A 21,408-nucleotide genomic window follows, 5' to 3' on the forward strand; every position below is an offset into this window, starting at 1 on the left:
CTATGCATACAGCCCATTCCCCCACCTCTTTCCTTCCCAGCCTTAGGTAATCTTTATCTCCTTTGTGGGGAGATTGAGACTGGGGGCAGTGGGGAGGAACCTGAGATCATGTTCTCACCTGTAATAGTTACTCCAAAATCAATTGCCCCGAATCCTTTCTATTCCCTGAGGGGCTTGTTTTGAAACTCAGAAGCCTTGAAATGACTCCCCATTTCCTCCATCTTCTGTCACAGCCATAAGCTCCCCAGCACAGGGACACCTCTGGTTTTGCTCAGAGTGCTATCCCCAGTATCAAGTACAGAGCCTGACTAGCACATAGTGGATACTCAATAGATTTGTCCAACAAATGAATTATTGAGTCTTTCTCTCTCCCCCTCCAACCCATCCAGTTAATGTCTTCCAGAGGAATCTTCTGGAAATGTGGTTATCACTCCATAGCTGATCTGCTGTCCGGCTGTGAACCCAATCAAGTCTAACCACCTCAGGCTCAAGGTCCGCTCTAAACGGATCCATTTTATTTCCTACCACATCCAAGTACTTCCGATGCCTGACCTGTCACGCAGCCTGTTATTCAACCAACAATAGTTATGACGTTCCTGCTCTGTGTTGGGCACCGTGTTAGACTCTGAGAAACAAGAGTGACCGGAACAATCATGGTTTCTGCCATCACGGACTTTATGGCCTAGCGGAGAACCCAGACAGCAAACAGATACTTGTACCTAATTAAATAATTAAATGATTATAGTTATCCAGAGTGGCTCAGGGGAGAATTACAGGGCACCGTGACTAAAATTCAGTCAGGGGTCAAGAAAGACGCTCCAGAGGAAGTACCATTTAAGGTGTGATTGAGTTTACTTTGGAGCGGATGGGAGGGGAGGGAAAGAAGAGAGGGAGTTGAGGAAAGTGTTCTGGGCAAACATAACTGGAACCAGCCAGAGTGGGTAAGTTTGAGGACTTAAAAGGCCAGTGTGGATGAGCAGAAGATGAGGACTTGCCCAAAATCACACAGCAAATTGGTAGTAGAGGCAAGACCAGAACAGTTTCTTGGCCAGTGTTAGTTTCTCTACCTATCTGCACCTGCGCCTACTTCACTGGGTCTTTCAAAGCGTATTCCGAGAAACACTTGCCCGAGAATCACGTGGGGCACGCACTGACAACGCATACTCTCTAAAGTAGACCCCAGGAAGATGCATTTTAAGAAGTTCGTTAAAAATTCTCGCATACACCAAATTTTGCAAGACTACGGTCTCACGGTCCCCGCCAGCTCCGGTCTCAAAAGGGTGTCGCTGAATTGATTGGCTTCAAAGTCCCACTGCATCATGGGAAATGTAGTTTCGGAGCTCCTTTCCTATCCCCTGGGAGCGCTTTACGGAACGAGCCGAGAGGGCCCGGAAATAGCCGAGTAGTTCCTGGCGCGCCCTTTCCTGCCCGATTGCATTCTGGGAAAGGGCAGCTTCCGTTAAGTGCCCGAGGCTGAGGCGCGCGACCGGTTGCGGTCCCACGTGAAGCTCTAAGCGAGCGTCGCTCGGCGGGGCTGCTCCCCGCTCTTAGCGGAGCGTGCCGGAAGCAGCGGGGAACCGGAAGTGGCCCGCGGAGGCTCGGAAGCTGATCCCGGAGCCCGGTGTGAGGAGCCTTGGAACGCAGCGACGGCGCCATGTCCCTGATCTGCTCTAGTGAGTATTGGCTGCGGCCGATCTCGGGTCGCAGGAGGCCGGAGAGCCGAGCGGGAGGATATGCGGGCCGCTGCGACGCCGGGGTTGGGGCGGAGGTGAAAATGGGGCTCCCGGGAGGCAGGGCGGCGGCCTGTCAGCCCGGGGGTCCTCCTTCTTAAGTGTGAGGTGCATTTGCGCTGCGCTTCACAGTTTACATAACGCCTCAAGCGTATTGTCGCAGGCAGCACTGAGGCCACCCATCTTGTTTGCGCAGTGGAACTGAGGCCTGGATAGAGGGGAGCAGGTGCAGGGGAAACAGGAAACCCTAGGGCTTGTGCAGGATCCGCCTCCGCTGGCGCAGGGATGCGGGCCTCAGTTTCCCCATCTGCAAAATGAAGGCCTTGGCACTGGATGTTGTCTGAGGCGCCTCGCTTGGGTAGGCAGAACTTCTGCAATTTGCAGAAGTCGCACAGTAGGTTAGAGGCAGTGACAGGGCTGGAAGCCAGGTCTCTTTTGGTTTACAGCGCGCTTGCAAGACTGTGATCTCGTTATATCCTCATAAGAATTCTCCGAAGCAGAAATAAACATCTGGTTTTACAGATAAGGATGTAAGGCTCAAGGAGAATGTGGCTTTTGTAAAACAGTACAGCTAGTAAGTGGCAGAGCTGCATGATGGAGCCAGGTTCTCTGACCCTGAATCCATGCTCTTTTCAAATGCCTTGTCCTGTCTTTCCTTTAGGTGTTTTATTGAGGCGTGCAGAGGTTTTGCATTCTCATTGTTCATCCGGGTATTAGTTTCTCATTTTTCTCTCTCTTGGCTTCCTAACTCTCAAGCCCTTTACTCTTCTCAGAACCTCTCCATAAATCCAATACAAAGGGAAGAAGGAGCGAAAGGAAATGTGACTAGAAAAAGGAACCTTACGCCTTAAAGAGATGATGGTGTGCAAAGTATTTTCACATTCATTGTTTGAACCTTGAGAAAGATCTTTTCTGTTTTTCCCGGCTCCATCCTTCCTGTCATTTGCTCATCGGGTAGATGTTTACTGAGTGCCCGCTGGGCATCTGCATTGTTCTGGAAGGCAGAGACTAGCTATAATCCCTATCCTCAAGGGGTGTAAATGATAGCTCTGTTGGGGGTTGTTGTGAGGATGAGTTAAGCGGTGGGGAATGTTTACAGTCGCCCTTGGCACCTAGTAAACACCATGTAAGTGCTTTTTGTTATCATAGCACTTGGTACATCGCTTTGTAATTTCTTTGTTTGAGAATCCATCTAGGCTCAAGTTTGAGATTTGAATGGCTTCGTGTGTATCTCTCTGTCCTGCGGTATAATGGGTGCCTAAGCATCTTTGTTCAAAAATGAGATGGGCGGGGACTATTGACTGCTCTCTAGGTGCCTGGCTTTAGTAGTCCTGTAATAATTATTTATTGACTGTCTGCCTGTCAGGAGACTGATGGAGAAGCTAGTTAGGTGGCTGGGAAATGTTCTGGGTACCGTCCGAAACTGGCTCGGTGTCACGTCTTGATTGCTGTTAGCTGAGTGTAGGGACGTGTGGTCTTGTGGCGGCCAGCAGTAGGTGGAGCATCCCTGTGGCCCTTTCACCACCCCAGGCTCACTGCCTGCCTTTTCTCCGCAGTCTCCAATGAAGTACCAGAGCACCCGTGTGTGTCCCCTGTCTCTAATCACGTCTACGAGCGGCGGCTCATTGAGAAGTATATTGCAGAGAATGGCACAGATCCCATCAACAACCAGCCTCTGTCCGAGGAGCAGCTCATCGATATCAAAGGTGCCTGCTGGCGGCCTCAGTCCAGGGCCGTCCTAGCCCGGGGCCTGGGAGGGTGGGAGGGGGTGCCCGCGCACTCAGGGAGGGGACGGTGGTCCCTTAGTGCAGGCTGAAGGGGAAGAGCGGGGGAGAGGCAGAGCGCCCTGGGCTGTGGGTTTTCACATCCACCTTCCCTCTCTTGGCAGTTGCTCACCCAATCCGGCCCAAGCCTCCCTCAGCCACCAGCATCCCCGCCATTCTGAAAGCCTTGCAGGACGAATGGGTAAGGCCCTGGAAGAGAACTGGTATCTTACCCACTTGAAAAGAAGGGATCACTGGGGCTTCCCTGGTGGCGCAGTGCTCGAGAGGCCGCCTGCCAATACAGGGGACACGGGTTCGTGTCCCGGTCCGGGAAGATCCCACATGCCGCGGAGCGGCTGGGCCCGTGAGCCATGGCCGCTGAGCCTGCACGTCTGGAGCCTGTGCTCCGCAACGGGAGAGGCCACAGCAGTGAGAGGCCCGCGTACCGCAAAAAAAAAAAAAAAAGAAGAAGGGATCACTGGATTAGGACGTGGGGGTGGGAGGGATGGAGCATTACTTTCTCTTTTGAGGGGAGGGTGAGAGCAGAAGAGGAGCCTGCTTCTTGACCTCACACAGATCTGGGCTCCACGCTTTGTTCCTTGCCCACTTGCCTTGTCCCTGGGCAAGTTGCTCGTATCCAAGTCCTGCTTTTCCTGACCGTATGACATGGATTAGTGCCTGTCTCTCAGGGTTTGGGGAGAATTAGAATAAGATGAGAGTATAAACTTCATGATGTCAGGGGCTTATTTTACTCATCAGTAGAGCCCCAGCACTGAGAGCAGCGCCAGGTACATAGTAGGTGCTCTAAAGTGTGAATGAACGACTACATCTTGAGGATTGTCTGACGTAGTGCCTGACGCAGTGAGGGCAATCAATAAATAGCAGCTGTAGCATTTTTATTCCCTTTGACAAGGTGACGGCACGACATCTGAGATGTGCCGGTAAATTAGAGAAGATGGGAATGGGAAAGAATTGGCTCCCACTCCTGTCTGTGTGCCCAGGGTTTGGCGTGCGTAGGAGCTCGGGGGCATCTCCCAAAGCGTTCAGAGTTACTCAGATCTTGCTCGGGTCACCGGTACCGGTCTAGTCTTCTTATCAAGGGCTGACTCTTCTGCTGGGTGCTCCTCGCGCCTCCCCCACCCCCTCAGTGGCATCTCCCTCTCCCAGGACGCAGTCATGCTCCACAGCTTCACCCTGCGCCAGCAGCTGCAGACCACCCGCCAAGAGCTGTCCCACGCTCTGTACCAGCACGATGCCGCCTGCCGTGTCATCGCCCGTCTCACCAAGGAAGTCACTGCTGCCCGAGAAGGTAGAGCCTCTCGCCTGCCATGCCCCACTCTGGGCTGGGCCTGTTTTATAATAGCCTGTTTCTGACATTGTCTTCTCTCCCAGCTCTGGCTACCCTGAAACCGCAGGCTGGTCTCATCGTGCCCCAGGCTGTGCCGAGCTCCCAGCCTAGTGTTGTGGTGAGTGTCCCCCCAGCCTCGCCAGCAGCCCGCGCACACGTGTGTATGTGTGTGTGTATGCGCACACGCGCACGGTGGCTCACACAGCCCTCCTCTGCAAGGCTCTCTGGCATTTCTGTGCTCCTCACCTTCACCTTTCTGCTCTTCAGGGTGCAGGCGAGCCGATGGATTTGGGCGAGCTGGTGGGAATGACTCCCGAGATTATTCAGAAGGTATGTCGTGCTCTCACTTGGTGGGAAGGCTGATGGGTCCTCCCTTTTCACTATCTGCCTGGAGTCCAATACGAATAAAAATCCCATCCATTTGGAGATGAAGTCGAGTGGTACAGAGCACAGACTCCGACTAGGCTGCCTGGCTTTGTGTTTTGATATCACCAGTTATAAGCTTTATGACCTTGGGCTGACTTAACCAGTCCTGTGTCTAATTTGCCTTCTAAAGTGAGGATAATGGTACCTGCTTTATAGACTTGTGGGAATTTTAAAGATTTTGATTACTCTTAAGTACCGTTTGTTGCTCTCATTACGGTTCTTTGCAGACTAAAACATTTTGTTACACGTTTTCTTTTTTTTTTTTTGAGGGAGACAGAACAGGAGTGATCATTTTCATTTTACAAATGAAGAATCTGTAAAGAATGTGAGGTTCAGATTCAAAGGCACAGCTCACAAGAGGCAGAGCTGGCCCCTGAGTCCAAGTCCAGTGCTCTGTTATACTCAGGGGATCCTCCTTAGTACGAGTTGATAGTGTGTGTCTTTTCCAAGCCGTTCAGGTTGTCAGCATGCATCTCAGCTCTCATCTTAGTGGTGCAGGCGTGGTCTGGGAACCGTGCCATTTATTGCCTCTGGCCTTGGGCAAGTGACTTCACTTCTCTGAGGCTCAGTTTCCTACTCTGTGAAATAGGGTCATCAGCACCCACTTCATAAGGTTGGAATGAAAGTAAACAGAGATCGTGCGCAGAAGCCTTTAGCACAGAGCTCGGCAGGTGATGAGTTCCTGGCGATGCTCGTGAAAGCGTAGATGTGACAGCATTCGCCGTGTTGTTTTCCTGGCAAAATAATTTGTCTCACGTTGAGCCTATTCCCCTCTCTCTTCCCCAGCTTCAAGACAAGGCCACTGTGCTAACCACAGAGCGGAAGAAGGTGAGTCCTCCCAGGGTCAGGGGCGGGAGCTGGCCTGGAGGACGTGGCTGGCCCCTTAGGAGGAGGGGGGATGGCCGAGTCCTGCACTCACTCCCTCTTTTCTTGGGGGGCTTTTTCTTTCTCTCAGAGAGGGAAGACTGTGCCTGAGGAGCTGGTGAAGCCGGAAGAGCTCAGCAAATACCGGCAGGTGGCATCCCACGTGGTGAGTGGCGGAGTCCTGCAGACTTGGAGACACGGCTCTCCCAGGCTGTTTCTGGGGTGGGGCAGGTCAGCGTGGCCTCTGGCCCTGCCCCATTTCTAGTCTTGGCTGCTGAGTTGTCAGGCTTCTCTTCCTGCCCAGCTCTGGCTTTCCCAATAGCCAATGAGGGACTGACTGCATCCAGGCAGAAGTCCAAGTGCAGTGGATGAGGAACAGGAGTCACTTATGTTCCCGGGGGCCGGGGCCGGGGCAGTTGGGCGGCTTTGTGGCCTGCCTTGATTCGGCCGTGACTGGGTTTGATGTGGCTCTCTCTGCACAGGGGTTGCACAGTGCTAGCATTCCCGGGATCCTTGCCCTGGACCTCTGCCCCTCCGACACCAACAAGATCCTCACTGGTGAGAGCGGGCCTGGGGACAAAAGTACCTTCTTCAGCAGAGGGACTTGGGTGGGCCTGACGCATTTTTGGATCTCATTTTGGTCCTCTTCAGGTGGGGCAGATAAAAATGTCGTCGTCTTCGACAAGAGTTCTGAGCAAATCCTGGCCACTCTCAAAGGCCATACCAAGAAAGTCACCAGCGTGGTCTTTCACCCTTCCCAGGTATGGGCTCTCCTAGCACCCTCAGCCCTCATTCCTGAGCCCTGTTTCAGTGGTTTAGGGGCCCAGGACCAGACCCCCACCCCGTTGCCTCCTTGGTGAAGTGACATGGGCCTGAGAAGGAGTGCCGACTCTCCAGCTCAGGCAGTTAGGGGCTGGGCTTGGGGTCGTGGGGTTGCCCTCTGCTCTGTGTCAGAGCTCCTGAAGCGTGGCCTTCAAACCGGGGGGGAGAAAGGAATTGTGTAGTTTGAAAAGCGTATTCGTTGAAATGTTTTATGTTAGAAAAGGGAAAAAACCCTACAGTGTTTATAATACAGACTGTAGGAAATAAAGCTCAACAGGATCTTGCCTCGTGTATCTGAGGAGGACAGGGGGGTCTGTCTTCCTGCGGTCCTCCAGGCTGAGGGTGGAAACGCGACGTTAACCGCTGCAAGGGGTGTGGGTTAAAACAGACGGAGAGCTGCTGCTTTAGAGGGTAAGCAGCTCGTTTGACCAGATTAATGACATGGGATTTGAGTTTTTACGTCTAGGACAGTTTGGGACTGTAGAACAAGTGGCTGGATGGATCAGCTCTTCCCAGAGTCTTTTCTCTGTACCTTTAAGGAAATTAGAAATAGAAAAATAACATGGTGAACTTTTCATTAAACTAGATATGTTCCAATTGAAGCACTGTTTTCCTGCTTACTGCGAGTTAATGTTATTTCTCTCATGCGAGTTCATTGATGGAAGATGGTAGTTGGTTTTACCTTATAGTTTTTAACGTCCTAACTAACCAAAATAATTGGTTGGTGACACCACGTAAGTTTTTCTGGGAACTAACTTGCCCCCGGAATCCTTAAGTGTGGGATGCACTGGAACATGCCCTTGCAGCCCCTCCCGGGCCTGGTACTGTTCAGACCTGTGCCACCCCAGACTATTTAAGTAAACTGAAATTTAAAATTCAGTTTCTCAATTGCACTAAGCCACATTTCTCTCTGGTCCTGGAAAAGGGTTGTGGGAAATTTCCCTCTGGTGCAGTTATCCTTTTTACCACTAGATGGCAGGGCCTCCCGCCGTTGGCCAAAGGCTGCTTAATTTCCCATTCTAATAGCATTTACCCTGGGGTCCTCTTAGGCATCGTAGGGGCGGATGGGTGGTTCCAGGCAGGGCAGGGCTGTGGCTGTCCCCAGCCCTCTTCACGGGCCTCTCACTGTCGTGGCCTCTCCCGTTGCGGAGCACAGGCTCAGCGCCCATGGCTCACGGGCCCAGCTGCTCCGTGGCATGTGGGATCCTCCCGGACTGGGGCACGAACCCGTGTGCCCTGCATCGGCAGGCAGACTCTCAACCACTGCGCCACCAGGGAAGCCCCTGAGCCCTCTTTTGTAAGATGGTTGTGGTCCATCTCTTCTCTGTCTGTGATCATCTGTCTCCTTGCGTTCCTTTTAGGAGCTGGTGTTTTCCGCCTCGCCAGATGCCACTATCAGGATTTGGTCTGTTCCGAACGCCTCTTGTGTACAGGTTGTTCGGGCCCATGAGAGTGCTGTGACAGGCCTCAGCCTCCACGCCACTGGTGACTATCTCCTGAGCTCCTCTGATGACCAGGTGTGGTCCCAACCAGGGCCCCAAAGAGGCTCCTGGTCCCCAAACTCCTATATCCTGGGAGGAGGGAACATCTTACCAAACCACAGCCGGTTCCGCAGAACCCCAAGGAGAATGTTCCCTCTACCAAGAGGGGCTGGCCTTGCCAGGGTCTGCCGGCCTAGAGTCTTGCCTTCCTGAGGGGCCACCAGAACCTGGGGACCCACTGTCTTACTGGCTCCGTTGTCTCTGTGTTTTCAGTACTGGGCCTTCTCTGACATCCAGACAGGACGTGTGCTCACCAAGGTGACCGATGAAACCTCTGGCTGCTGTAAGTTGCCTCAGAAGCGCTGGGCTCTTCATTTGCTGTGTTTTGTGTATTTTAATGTCTTATTTAGTCATTTGCTCATTTGTTCTAAAAACACACTTAACCACCAGTACCTGCTGAGAGCCAGGCGTGGCGCCAGCCCGGTGAGCAGTGGGAAGAGCGAGGAGCCTGCCTTGGCTGCACTTAGTCTTAGTCTCCCCTGGGGCACTGACGCATGGCTGTCTCCCTCTCCGCAGCCCTCACCTGTGCGCAGTTCCACCCTGACGGACTCATTTTCGGGACAGGAACCATGGACTCTCAGATCAAGATTTGGGACTTGAAGGTAGGACGCGGTGACCTCCATCTGCGGCCCAGGGCTGGAGCTCTTGGAACTGTGCAGTGTGGTGAAGTGTTTATGGTACCTGGCCCCAGAGGTGTCCCAAGAGTGGACAGTGGCTCTGTGTGTGTGTGTGTGTGTGTGTGACAGTAGGTGTGGTCTGGGGGCCCCAGGCTGGGCACCACCCCTGCTATTCCTGCTGGTTGTCCTCCCTGAAGGATGGAAGAGGACATCTCAGAAGTAGGACTTTGATGAGCTCCATTTTCTCCCCCTGACCAGTGGGTGACATTGTACTCCCTGCCCCCCAACTGTAGGAGCGCACCAACGTGGCCAACTTCCCTGGCCACTCGGGCCCCATCACCAGCATCGCCTTCTCCGAGAACGGCTACTACCTGGCTACGGCGGCTGATGACTCCTCTGTCAAGCTCTGGGATCTGCGCAAACTTAAGAACTTTAAGACGTTGCAGCTGGATAACAACTTTGAGGTGCGCCCCCTCCCTCCCCCCAGCTCTCTTGGTCGCCTCTCCTCCTCATTTGTTGGTTATTCACTGAATTACTCTAAACTGCCTCTGTTTATCCCCAGTTGCTCATAGTTGCTGCTCTCATGTGACCTCTCTCCTGATTCTGGCAGGTAAAGTCACTGATCTTTGACCAGAGTGGAACTTACCTGGCCCTTGGGGGCACGGATGTCCAGATCTACATCTGCAAACAGTGGACGGAGATTCTTCACTTTACAGGTAGAGGCTGGCCCTGGGATGCTGAGGTCTCTGGGTGCCCTGGCCCAGAGGAAAGTGGGAAGATCTCACTGTGTTAGGAATTTCTAGGGGTAAGCTTGCATTTGCCAAGGCCGCTTTTAATCACTATCTGAGGCAATAGAGTTTAATGGCTAAGACAATGAACTCAAAGAGTCAAACTGCTTGGCTTTAAATGCTGGCTCTACCACTTGAATCTGTGTGACATTGGGTAAGTTACTTAACCTCTCTGGAGAATGATAATAGTACAGTTGATCCTTCACAGATTCAGCCAACTGTGGGTCGAAAATAGAGCAAAACTCGAATTGGCCACACACTGGCAACTGTTAACATTTATCTTATATTTACAGCTATTTACATAGAATTTATGTTGTGTTAGGAATTATAAATTATTTAGAGATGATTTAAAGTATGTAGGAGAATGTGTGTAGGTTATATGCAAATACTACACCATTTTATATAAAGGGCTTGAGCGTCTGTGGATTTTGGTGTCTGCAGGATTTCCTGGAACCAGCACCCCTCAGATACCAGTGGGGTTGTTGTGAGGTTTAGCTGAGTTTATATATATACATGTGTTTAGAAGAGTTTATATAAATATATAAACGTATAAAATACAAATGTACATAATGTGTAAACGTATAAATACAGAATAGCAGTACACATAGATGTATGTGTTTAGAACAGTGTCTGACACATAGGAAGGATGTGCTACTGTATCATTCAATATTGTGTCTTAGTCCACGGTGGATTAGAGCAATAAATAAGGCAGGCCCAGGGTTGCACTAACGGAATTTCTGGTCAGCTTGGGAAGGCAGATGTAGAGTGACTTCACCAGTGATTACTTAAGTGTGGTGCTAAGTACTAGAGAAGACGAGCGTGAGATGCTGAGACAGTGGATAGCAGGGTTGGCAGCCTCATGGTCGTGTGGCCTCGGGTATGTGGCTTGCCCTTTGGAGCTGCAGGTTCTTCATCTGTCAGCGGGCGTCCTGACACTGCAGGTTGTGCCAGCCGGTGCTGCGGAGGCGCCCGCACGGTGGCAGGGTGCCTCTTGCACCCTCAGGAGCTGGGTGAACGGCGGCTGCTGTTGTCTTTGTTGATGAAGTTCTTGTCCTCATTAGCAGGTTGTGGGCAGGGCACAAGCACCTTCTCCCACCCCAGATTCTCCTCGGTGTGTGTGTCCCAGAGGTGGCCAGGCCTGACTGTGTGGCCCACGAGTTTTAACCTTCACTGGGCCCTGGTGCTTTGGTTTGCAGCAGAGTTAGGTGGAGTGGAGGGCTGGAAGCACAGGGTGGCTTTGTAGTGGGGAGCTGGTGGGCCGGCTGTGATCCTAGGAATTTGCACTGATGCCCATGAACTGCCCGAGCCTCTTCTGCCCCTGCCCCAGCCCTGCCCTGCGCCAGGGGCCCAAGTTTCCTGGAGTTAACCCCATGAGCTAGAACCAGCTGATAGAATATTCCAGTTACACACAGGGAGTCAGAACTAAATACATACCAACCAGCCTAGCTCCCAGTCAGTTCTCGGACTTGAATCGAGCCGAGCAGAGCCGAGTTGTAGCTGCTCCAAAAGCTTAGGTGGGGGAGACTGGCGTTCCACTCAGCCCAGCCACAAAACCTGCGTGCCTGCCGTGGGCCAGCACCGAGTGAGGCCCTGGAGCTCAGTGCTGTGCGGGTCAGACTAGAGCCCTGGCCTCGGGGGTTGACAGGCCACGGGGAGGTCGATACGGGCAGAGGCCCGCAGGATGAGGAACACTGACGGGGGAGGACTAGATGGGTTGGGAGCGAATCATCAGGGGTCAGTGCTGAGACCCCGAGGAAGAAAAGCCTCCTCACCATTGTCTCTTGTCTCTCCCCACAGAGCATAGCGGCCTGACCACGGGGGTGGCCTTTGGGCACCACGCCAAGTTCATTGCTTCAACAGGCATGGACAGGAGCCTCAAGTTCTACAGCCTGTAGGCCCCGGCCCTCCTCACAGGGGCTGGGCCTCATCTCAGTAGTGGGGTAGCGTTAGGGGTGGGGGGTGGGGACAGGGGAAAAGAGACTACTGGGGGGTGGGGGGTGTATGGGGCGGGACATTCGCATCATTTCCCTCTGGTCCGGGCGGCGGGCTGAGAGCCGCGGTGGCATGGACACCCTCATCCGTGCAGCCTCCGGGCCCGATGGGAACAGCCGTGGGGCAGAGTCGGGGTGAGGCTGAGCCACGGGAACTGTGAAGGGGCTGGGCCGAGGGCTCAGCAGGTTTTTGTAAGCAGCGATCTAGTTTTCATTAAAAAAAGAAAACACCAACACAGCCACCTTCCTCTGTGTGTCTGTAGCAGGGAAAGTCAAGGGGAGGGGCACCAAGGAGGACTCTGGCCACCAGGATGCCCATCGTTCTTTTTTTTTTTTCAATTGCACAACGGAAATAAACAAAAAGAAGCCTACAAGCCACTTGCCGGAATGACTCTTCCCGTCCCTGCAGGCCTTGACTTTGTGTTCATAGGGTCTCACGTCACTTGCCTCGTGGGGTTGGCTCCCACGCGAACCTGGAAGGGAGGGGGAAGGGCTGAGGGGCTGCCGGCACGCCAGGAGGGATTCCTCAGCCGTTTAGTCCGAGGTGACAACATCTGTCCCAGACTAGCTTGAATCAGAAGGGTTTCTGTAACTCTGGTGTTTGAAGATTTGAAATAGAACTGGTCCCGGGGAGACAGCCAGCAAACAGTAAATAAGCAAAAGGTCAGCGAATGCCCTATTTAATTAGGGAAATGAGGGTGGTCAGTGCGGCTGCTTTGGGCGGTCAGGGACGGCCTCTTGCAGATGACACTTAAGTTGAAGCCTGATTGACGGGAGCTAAAGGGGAGGTGGAGTGTTGCAGACTGAGGGGAGGTCCTAAGGCTGGAATGGAATGGTCAAGGTGCGTGGAGCAGGGGAAGGAGGCCAGTGTGGCCGGAGTGCGGCGCCACTGGGTGTGGCGCCGGGAGCGCATCAGTACCCTTAAGAAGAGTGGTCCCAGTAGAGCGTTGCGGCGAGAGAGAAGTGAGAAAGTGGGAGGCAGTGATTGTAGGTAAGGAATCGTGCCAGGGAGGGGAGCCAAGAAATGGGGTGTCCCCTTGGGGTGGCGGTGGGGTCAAAGCATAGCAGTCCATGTTGACACAGCAGAGCCCTCCGCGTGTGCTTCGCTGGGTCCGTGCTGTGTGGCCTTCTAGGAGGGTCAGAATGCCTCTTAGCTAGTAAAACCCTTGAAACTCCTGCAGCAAAGAAACCATTTAACTTTTTGACCCAGTTTCCTCATAAATACTTGACAAGGAGAGCCTCTGTGTATGTGTGTGTAACCCCTGGTGTTCATGAAACTTGCCTTTTGGAAAACATCCCAGAGTTTTAGCTGTTTTTAAACAGTGTGCAGTGAGCATCTTCAAGTATGCAGCCTTTTGCTAACTTAGGTTAGTTCTTACAGGTAACTTTCCAAGAGTGGAGTGGTAAGGCAGCGTTTGGAAGTTTTCCCACATTTGCCAACCTAAGTAGTACCAATTTGAAGGTGTGGCTCGATGTGTGACGATAGTAATTTTATGTATCCTCAGCCAATTTGGGGTATTTCTTGTGATTTGAAAAGAGTATGGGTCTTCAGAAAAGACCCATCATGTAGTTCTGAAGCAGGACCAAAAAGGAGAAGGGAAACTGCTGAGTGAAAGATGGACCTGTAGAGCTGTCCGCTGTTGTTTGCAGGTGGTGGAGCAGCGTCATTCAAGGTGGGGGTGGCTGAGGACCCTGGGGGTGTCCTGGGGCCAGCACAGCACCAAACCATCTAATGGTTTCTGGCTAGATACTAAGATGCATTCTTAAGGTTTGCCTCCGTTTCCAGGAAAACTGGAAACTGCGGGACATACGGACAGAGGTTCTTGGGGGACCTGTGGGTTGGAAAGGGCACCGTGGTCTCCCTCAGATTGTGTGAAGCGTGTGTTGTATCCATGCAAATGTGCACTGGGGGCGGGGCTTAGAGTATATCTCAGAGGGACTATAGTCCCACCCCCACCCCAGTCAGTTCCAGACCACTGCCCTAGAAGGACTGGTATGCGGATCGTAGCGCTCTGAAGTGCTTCCAGCTCTCCTGCCCTCTTTCCACTCTCCCGGGCAGAAGGGCTGTGTGCCAGACGCTCTACATACGTTTTCTCATTTCATGCTTGCAGCAACCTTGCCTTTAGCTGTCCAGCAATGGGCAGCTTCCTGCACCCGCACGGGGCTTCATGTCCCTTTGCAGTCCAGGGTGGGAGATAGGCTCTGGGACTCTGGGGACAGACTCTGGGTTTTGAATCCCAGCTCTGGCGCGTAGTAGTGAGGGGCCTCGGTCAGATTATTTAACTCCCGTCTGTTCAGTGCCTTCATCTGGAAGACGGGGATAGTGCACTTATTAGGGACGTTGTAAGGCTTAAGCAGGTTAGTGTGTGAGCAGTGCTTAGGGCAGTGATGGACGTGATGAATGCCGTACACATTCTAACAGCTGCTGCTGCTGCTACTTTTACTTCTACCACTACACTGGTTGCTCTCCCCAGGGTCCCTGCCCTGCCAGGCGAGTGCCCTCACTCAATCCGGGTTCATGCCTCTGGCATAGTTCTAACCACGTTACCTTGGAGGTGTTTATGCATTTGTCTCTCATAACTAGGTTTTACTCTCCCGAGGGCAGGACCGTGTACTCATTGCTGGCATTCAGTTCACCGCTGCTGAGGGGCAGACAGATTCAAACCTGGGGCTCGGACCGAAGCCCAGGCTCTGTCTCTCCGCAGAAACAAAAGGCGGGGGCGGGGAGGGGTGGGGGGGAATGGATGACAGACTTCGTTTTTTCAGCCAGAATGGAATGGAGAGCTGTCATCCCTGCCACGTCTCCCCAGATCTCAGCTCAGCTGTCTTGCAGGTGAACCTTTTGGAAGTAGGGCTCAGTTGGTAGATTCTAAAGGGCTCACCTATTCCGGACCCCTATTAGGCTCATGAAGTTTTGTAATTAATACTTATTGCATCCTACATGAGCTTGACCCCTTTGACGATCCATTCCTGGATCGTTCATGCCTGAGGACCCAGTCCCCAGACCCACCCTTGTCCTGTCCACTGTTGAAGCTTGCTTGGCCTTGGAGCACTGACCAAGGTGGCCACCTGGGGGCACTGTAGTTACACTAGTCTCCCCAGTAACACTGGCCCCAGGACCGAGCTCTCAGCACCAGGGCTGGGCCCTGTTTTCCCCATTCTACAGACTGGAAACCATAAGTAGTAGAGCTGGGATTTTAAGCTGTCTGGCTACAGAGACTGCTCCATCATCAGCTGAGACAGGAGCGGGCAGCTCCACGGTGTTCCAGGATGTAGTGCTATGGTTAGGCGTGGGCTCTGGAGTCAGAAGCCGGTTTGAATCCCAGAGCTGCAGCTCTCTATGACTTGTGTGTTTGTGTCTCAGCTTCTGCACCTGTAAAACTGAGTTAATGTTGCCTACTGCACAGGACTGTTGTGTGCAGAGAGCATGGGAAGCACTCCACAGCTGGGTGCTTTTTCCCTGCTCCTGTCTGCGCTGGCATCCACTGACATTGCTGGGGTCCCGGTGGCCCTTGACCCTCCACACCTGCGTTATAAAGGTGAGGGCTGACATGGCCTTCTTCCTTCATAAATCTTACGTTTATAAGGCTCTGATAACACGAAGTGGAACGTGATTAGGCAGGGAGGTGAGAGCACACAGGTGATACAACCGTGGGGCTGTAGAGTTCTCATAGAGGTGCCAATGCAGAGGGTGGGGTGCAGCTGTTATGAAAGGTAAATCTGGGGAGAGGCGACATAGGCACATTTTGGAGAAGTAAAAATTCACTAGGTGGACCCAGGGTAGGGGTGGTTTGTGGAAGGAGAGGCTCTGGCAGACCCACTGCCTTGCTGAAGTGAGGAGGGAGGAGAGAGCCAGAAGGGGAAGACAGACAGCGTGGAGGGTGGAGGGCAGGAATGGTGGAATAACGCCCAGCAGGTCGTCGTAAGGCAGGTTGGGAGGTGGCTGGTTTCAAACCAGCAGCGTGAAGTCTAAGATCTCATCTGAAGTTTTTCAAAATTTGGAACAGGTCTTTAACCAACATTTTAGAAGTTTTTTTGTTTTTTATTTTGATACATTCATTCAGAAGTGTCTAAAATATATCTTTTCAGCTTAAAGGATAATAAACACCCTTGTATCCACCACTCAGCTTAAGAAAGACAGCATTGGGGGCCCTCTGTGTGCCCTTCCAGGAATGCATCCCTCTTTCTCCCCCCCGCAGAGGAAACTGCTACCCTGAAATAGGGGTTGATTATTCCTTTGCTTCCATAATTTTGTCACTATATATTTTTCTTCCTTTTTTTTTTTTTTTTTTTTTTTTTTTTTTTTTGCGGTACACGTGACTCTCACTGCTGTGGCCTCTCCCATTGCGGAGCACAGGCTCCGGACGCGCTGGGCTCACGGGCCCAGCTGCTCTGCGGCATGTGGGATCTTCCCGGACCGGGGCACGAACCCGTGTCCCCTGCATCGGCAGGCGGACTCTCATCTGCTGCGCCACCAGGGAAGCCCACTATATATTCTTCTTCCTTTTTTTTTTTCTTTTTATCTTTGAACTTTGTATAAATGAAATCATTCAGCTTGCTTTCTTTGACTTCATTTGCTCAGCATTGTTCATAAGACTTAGCTGTATTGATACACATAGCTGTAGTTCTTCACTATCGTGCCAACAAAGGCAAATGGCCAAGCAGACCTCCCCCTAGGTTGCTGGGACAGCACTCACCAGAGACGGGGGGCAGCCGTACAGACGTGCAGGTCCCACACGCGCATTCATCCTGGGCAGGGCGCTCTGGGGGGCGATTCCCACCATCGGGCTAAGGTGTTTTTGAGCTGCCCGATTGGGAAGCACAGCTTCTCCTTTGTTGTCCTCACGGGAAGGGAGACAGTAACAGGATGATGTAGCAGAACCTTGCTTCAGGCCCTAACCTGCCAGCTCCATGTTTTGTGGTGGGTGGGTGTTTGTACCAGCTCTTTCCCTTGACGTGATCCTGGGTCTAGGGTCCAAAGGATGCCGTTGCAGCTGTTTGATGTGGCTCGTGGGCAGCAGGACTCACTGCATTGCATTCACTGTTGGAGAAGCACCAGCCCCTCCTCTGACATAACTCAGGGGCTGGGGTCCAAGCTTTGGAACTGATCAGCGCCTTAGGCACTTGGCAGTCAGTGGCTGGATCCCATGGAGCCTTATAAGAGGGATAAACTTGGACAGGTTAACCCTTACTTCTCGTTCACTGTAGAATCCCATTATAGGAATACCCCGCACTGCACTTATATGTCCTATTGTTGGTAATGGATATATGGGTTTCCAATTTTTTTGCGATTATAAACAGTGTTTCTGTGAACATTCTGGTACAAGGGTTTTTCCTAGGATATTAACCTAGGAGAGGATTTATTATATAGATCATATTATAGGTAATGACAAACTTTTTAAAAATGTATTTTATTCAAGTATTGATTTCCAATGTGTTCATTTCTGCTGTACAGCAAAGTAATTCAGTTATACATAGATATTCTTTTTCATATTCTTTTCCGTTATGGTTTATTATAGGATATTGAATAGAGCTCCCTGTGCTATACAGTAGGACCTTGTTGTTTATCCATCCTGTATATAATAGTTTGCATCTGCTAATCCCAAACTCCCAGTCCATCCCTTCCCCACCCTCCCTCCCTCTTGGCAACCACAAGTCTGTTTTCTAATGACAAATTATTTTTCAACATGGTTGTACCAGTTTACACTCTGATTAGCCATGGATGAGTGTACCTGTCTCCATACCCTTGCCAACCCTTAATATTTTCTGATTTTTAAATTTTTCCTCATCTGGGGGGTATATTATAGTATCTTGAAGTTTATTTTCACATCCACGATTACTAATAAGGTTGAGCATCTTTTTATCCACTTACAGGCCATTTGAGTTTATCTTTTGCGAAAGCCCTGTTTGTGCCTTTGCCTATGTTCCTATTTGGGTTGTCTTTTTCCTTTTGATTTGTGGCCATTTTAAAATGCGTATACAGTTTGGATAGTAATCCCTTATTGTGTTGCAGCTATCTTCCCAGTCGGAGCCTTGTCTTTTCGCTCTTTTTTTTTTTTTTTTTCGGTACGTGGGCCTCTCACTGTTGCGGCCTCTCCCGTTGCGGAGCACAGGCTCCGGACGCGCAGGCTCAGTGGCCATGGCTCACGGGCCCAGCCACTCTGCGGCATGTGGGATCCTCCCGGACCGGGGCATGAACCCGTGTCCCCTGCATCGGCAGGCGGACTCTTAACCACTGCGCCACCAGGGAAGCCCCTTTTCACTCTTTTTTATGGTGTCTTGTGATTTGGGGTTTGTGAAATGCTCATTTTATCTGTGACTTTGAGAATTCTTTGAGACTTTGGCTGAAATCGTGTCTTCTTTTTTCAGTCAGGGTTTGCATTTGCTTCTGCTTGAGCCCAGACCACTTTAATTCTTACCCTGGGATCACTTTAAATTAAATTCAGCCCTTGAGGTTTTCTCCAAACTGAACTTTCAAGAGTCCTCACGCCTGCCCTAGACGAAGAATCTGGACCAGAGAAGAGGGAATTGTACTCTTAATCCTCAGGGTAGATTTTTTTTTTTCATCCATCCAGCACCATAGTCAAGATAGGCAAGATCCCTTGCTGCCCGCTTCCATTCAGTGGTTTATTTCTCCTTCACTCTGGCCTGAAGATGAAGCCCCCTGAGTCCCAGCTTGGACAGAGGCCTACACTAGGCTTCCCATCTCTGGCAGCCTCTGGGCTGATCTGCAGTTCCCTGTGCTCATCAAAGCAGAATGTCAAGACCTCCAGGCTTCTGCAGAAATCCCAGAATAGAAGCTGAGCTCACTTCCCAGAGTTTTTGTTTTTACTTTATTTTTGGCCTCTGTGCATGACTTTTTTTTTTTTTTTAATATTAGCTCAGCAATGTTTTAAACATGTTTTTAAAAACACACACAAATAATCTGGGATTTTAGTTGTTTGCTTCTGAAAGTTGACCTGGGTATCTGGTCTTCCTACTGCTGGAACAGAGTGTACTTTTTCTTTTTTAAATTTATTTTATTCATATTTAATTTTAGCTGCGTTGGGTCTTCGTTGCTGTGTGCAGTCTTCGTTGCTGCGTGCAGGCTTTCTCTAGTTGCAGCGAGCGGGGGCTACTCTTCATTGTGGTATGCGGGCTTCTCATTGCCGTGGCCTCTCTTGTTGTAGAGCACGGGCTCTAGGCGCACGGGCTTCAGTAGTTGTGGCGCATGGGCTCACTAGTTGTGGCTCACAGGCTGTAGAGCGCAGGCTCCGTAGTTGTGGCGCACAGGCTTAGTTGCTCCGCGGCATGTGGGATCTTCCCGGACCAGGGCTCGAACCCAGGTCCCCTGCAATGGCAGGCGGATTCTTAACCACTGATCCACCAGGGAAGCCCCAGAGTGGCACTTTTATGTAAAACACCCTTACAGAAATGTCTGGGCATGGAGTCACACTTTACAGAGTTGAATTTTGCTTAAGTTGAAGAAACAGGCTGTGAAGTATTCTCCTTTTTATTTAAGGCAAAGCGCCATGATCTCAGTGTAAAGATGAGGGAGCCAGGGGTAGATGGAGAGGGAGGAGATCCCCCTTGAGTATCCCCTAGCTGCAGTCACGGCCCCTGTCCCTGTCCCCAAAAGGCAGGAAGAGAGAAAACCTGACAGGCGCCGAACAGCTCTGCTTCCTGCCACAAGTCAGCAAAAGTGGTTTGTTAATTATCCCCATCAAGTCTGACTCAACTGTTCTCAAGGCTCAGCTGCCTTCTTATACCAGGAGGTGGTTTCAGGTGAGGGAAGAAGTTTTAAATTGGGCAAATTTGGACTGGATTTTGATATCCAGGAAAGTCAAAACTTAGATTGCTTCCCTCCAGGGAAAGCACAGGGAGCTTAGTGCTGCAAGGACCTTCATTGTTCACATACTTTGTACATTTGTTTCTGTAAACAGGACCCTTTGACGTGGAAGTGTTGACAGAAATCTATGTACAATGGAAATAGCGTTTGCCGAAGTTACCTATCAAAATCATGAGCCTGTATACATGCAACAGCAGGAGAAAAACACCTGCATTAACTTTTTACAAAAAGTTAATGGATACTTTTATGAGCATATAGGGTAGGGAAGGTCTTTGCTACATTTAAAGATAAAAATAGGACGGAAATAATATTCATCATTACACAATCCTTTCAAACAGCAGGATGGAAGGACCCCATGAAGAAAAACCAATGGCCAGGGCTTCCCTGGTGGCGCAGTGGTTGGGAGTCTGCCTGCCGATGCGGGGTACACGGGTTCGTGCCCCGGTCCGGGAAGATCCCACATGCCGCGGAGCGGCTGCGCCCAGTGAGCTATGGCCGCTGAGCCTGCGCGTCCGGAGCCTGTTGCCCCGCGGCAGGAGAGGCCACAGCAGTGAGAGGCCCGAGTACCGCAAAAAAAAAAAACCAATGGCCAACTCAGTGGGAAACTTGAAACATGAGGATATCCACCCCTTGACGTGTGAAAGCTCTTTACAGACAAGGAAACAAACTCAGGAGAATAGATAAGAGACACAAAGAGGCAATTTATAAGATATAAGCGGCTATAAAGATGCTTGGCGTCTAATCAAAGAGGTCCATGTTAAATCAGCAATGCTGTTTACCCAATGATGCTCCGATAGGCAAAGCCGTAGAACGCTACTGACCTGTGGTGGCAAGAGTGTGGGGAACAGGCACCCGTACGTTCCCAGAGCCCTACGGTCAAGAGGGGTGTAGCTTTCAACCCAGCAGTTCTAAGAATTTCTTCTGAGAAAATGGTATACGAAGAATTACACGCTTACATAATTGTATTCGAAGATCAGGAAGTTCCCTGGTGGTCTAGTGCGTAGGATTTGCTGCTTTCACTGCCATGGCGCAGGTTCAATGCCTGGTCAGGGAACTAAGATCCTGCAAGCTATGTGGCCCGGTCAAAAAATTTTTTTAATTGTTTTTAATAAAAAAACATTGTTTTTAAAAAAGGAGATCAAATATATAGTTCAACCATGATACGAAGGAGAATGCAGCTGTTACAAGTAATAGCTTGTAAGGTGTAATAGCTTACACAAGATGTCTACCTTCGCATGAAAAAAAAATTAAAGAGAAAAGTTGGTTACGTGATGTGATTCCAGTTGGCATCTATAGACTCATGCTTGGTTTAAACACAGCATCGATGCCGTTCCCAGAACCACCCTTCCGTGCTGTTTAAACGCTCACCATGAGCTCGTGCAATGAAGGCAATGGTAAGAAGAGTTGGCCCTGGATGGAACTGAATCCCTGACCCCTCAGAGCCTGTCAGCCTGGCTCCTCCAAATAACATCCAAGCTGAGAATCCTCACTTATTTCACACTAACCCTGAAAAGTATATCCCGTAGGCCCTGTACAAGCCAGGAGGTTGGACAGAACAAGTCATCCCTAGTCACAGGTGGAGAAACAGTCCCAGCTAAGGGGAGTTCCTTAACTAACTTCCATAGCAAGTGTCTGGATCTTCCTGCCTAAGTGCTCTATTCTGCTAGAAGAGCCTAAGGCAGCTGCTTCC

At 51.0% G+C, this 21,408-nt stretch overlaps 1 protein-coding gene across 2 annotated transcripts; it reads left to right on the plus strand.

The window, feature by feature from the left end:
- Window positions 1-1,452: 1,452 nt before the first annotated feature.
- PRPF19 (pre-mRNA processing factor 19) lies at window positions 1,453-20,795 on the plus strand. Of its 2 annotated transcripts, XM_060159059.1 has the most exons (17): window positions 1,453-1,673; window positions 3,287-3,436; window positions 3,619-3,695; window positions 4,661-4,802; window positions 4,886-4,959; window positions 5,109-5,171; window positions 6,054-6,095; window positions 6,223-6,297; window positions 6,614-6,689; window positions 6,783-6,892; window positions 8,315-8,470; window positions 8,708-8,777; window positions 9,011-9,096; window positions 9,405-9,575; window positions 9,722-9,827; window positions 20,057-20,079; window positions 20,296-20,795. In XM_060159059.1, the coding sequence occupies exons 1-17, from the start codon at window positions 1,655-1,657 to the stop codon at window positions 20,326-20,328; spliced, it is 1,473 nt and encodes a 490-aa protein (XP_060015042.1). In that variant the 5' UTR covers window positions 1,453-1,654; the 3' UTR covers window positions 20,329-20,795. The 2 variants fall into 2 exon arrangements, with proteins under 2 accessions (XP_060015042.1, XP_060015041.1); XM_060159058.1 differs by lacking the exons at window positions 20,057-20,079; window positions 20,296-20,795 and adding an exon at window positions 11,697-11,848.
- The last annotated feature ends 613 nt before the right edge of the window (window positions 20,796-21,408 follow it).

This window comes from Lagenorhynchus albirostris, chromosome 9 (assembly GCF_949774975.1).
Source record: "Lagenorhynchus albirostris chromosome 9, mLagAlb1.1, whole genome shotgun sequence".
Classification (NCBI taxonomy): domain Eukaryota; kingdom Metazoa; phylum Chordata; class Mammalia; order Artiodactyla; family Delphinidae; genus Lagenorhynchus; species Lagenorhynchus albirostris.

Bases quoted from the DNA above. Each gene is read 5' to 3' on its own strand.
- PRPF19 (XM_060159058.1), top strand. The intron at 6,096-6,222 runs GTGAGTCCTCCC...TCTTTCTCTCAG, and splicing joins TAACCACAGAGCGGAAGAAG to AGAGGGAAGACTGTGCCTGA. The intron at 9,576-9,721 runs GTGCGCCCCCTC...TGATTCTGGCAG, and splicing joins AGCTGGATAACAACTTTGAG to GTAAAGTCACTGATCTTTGA.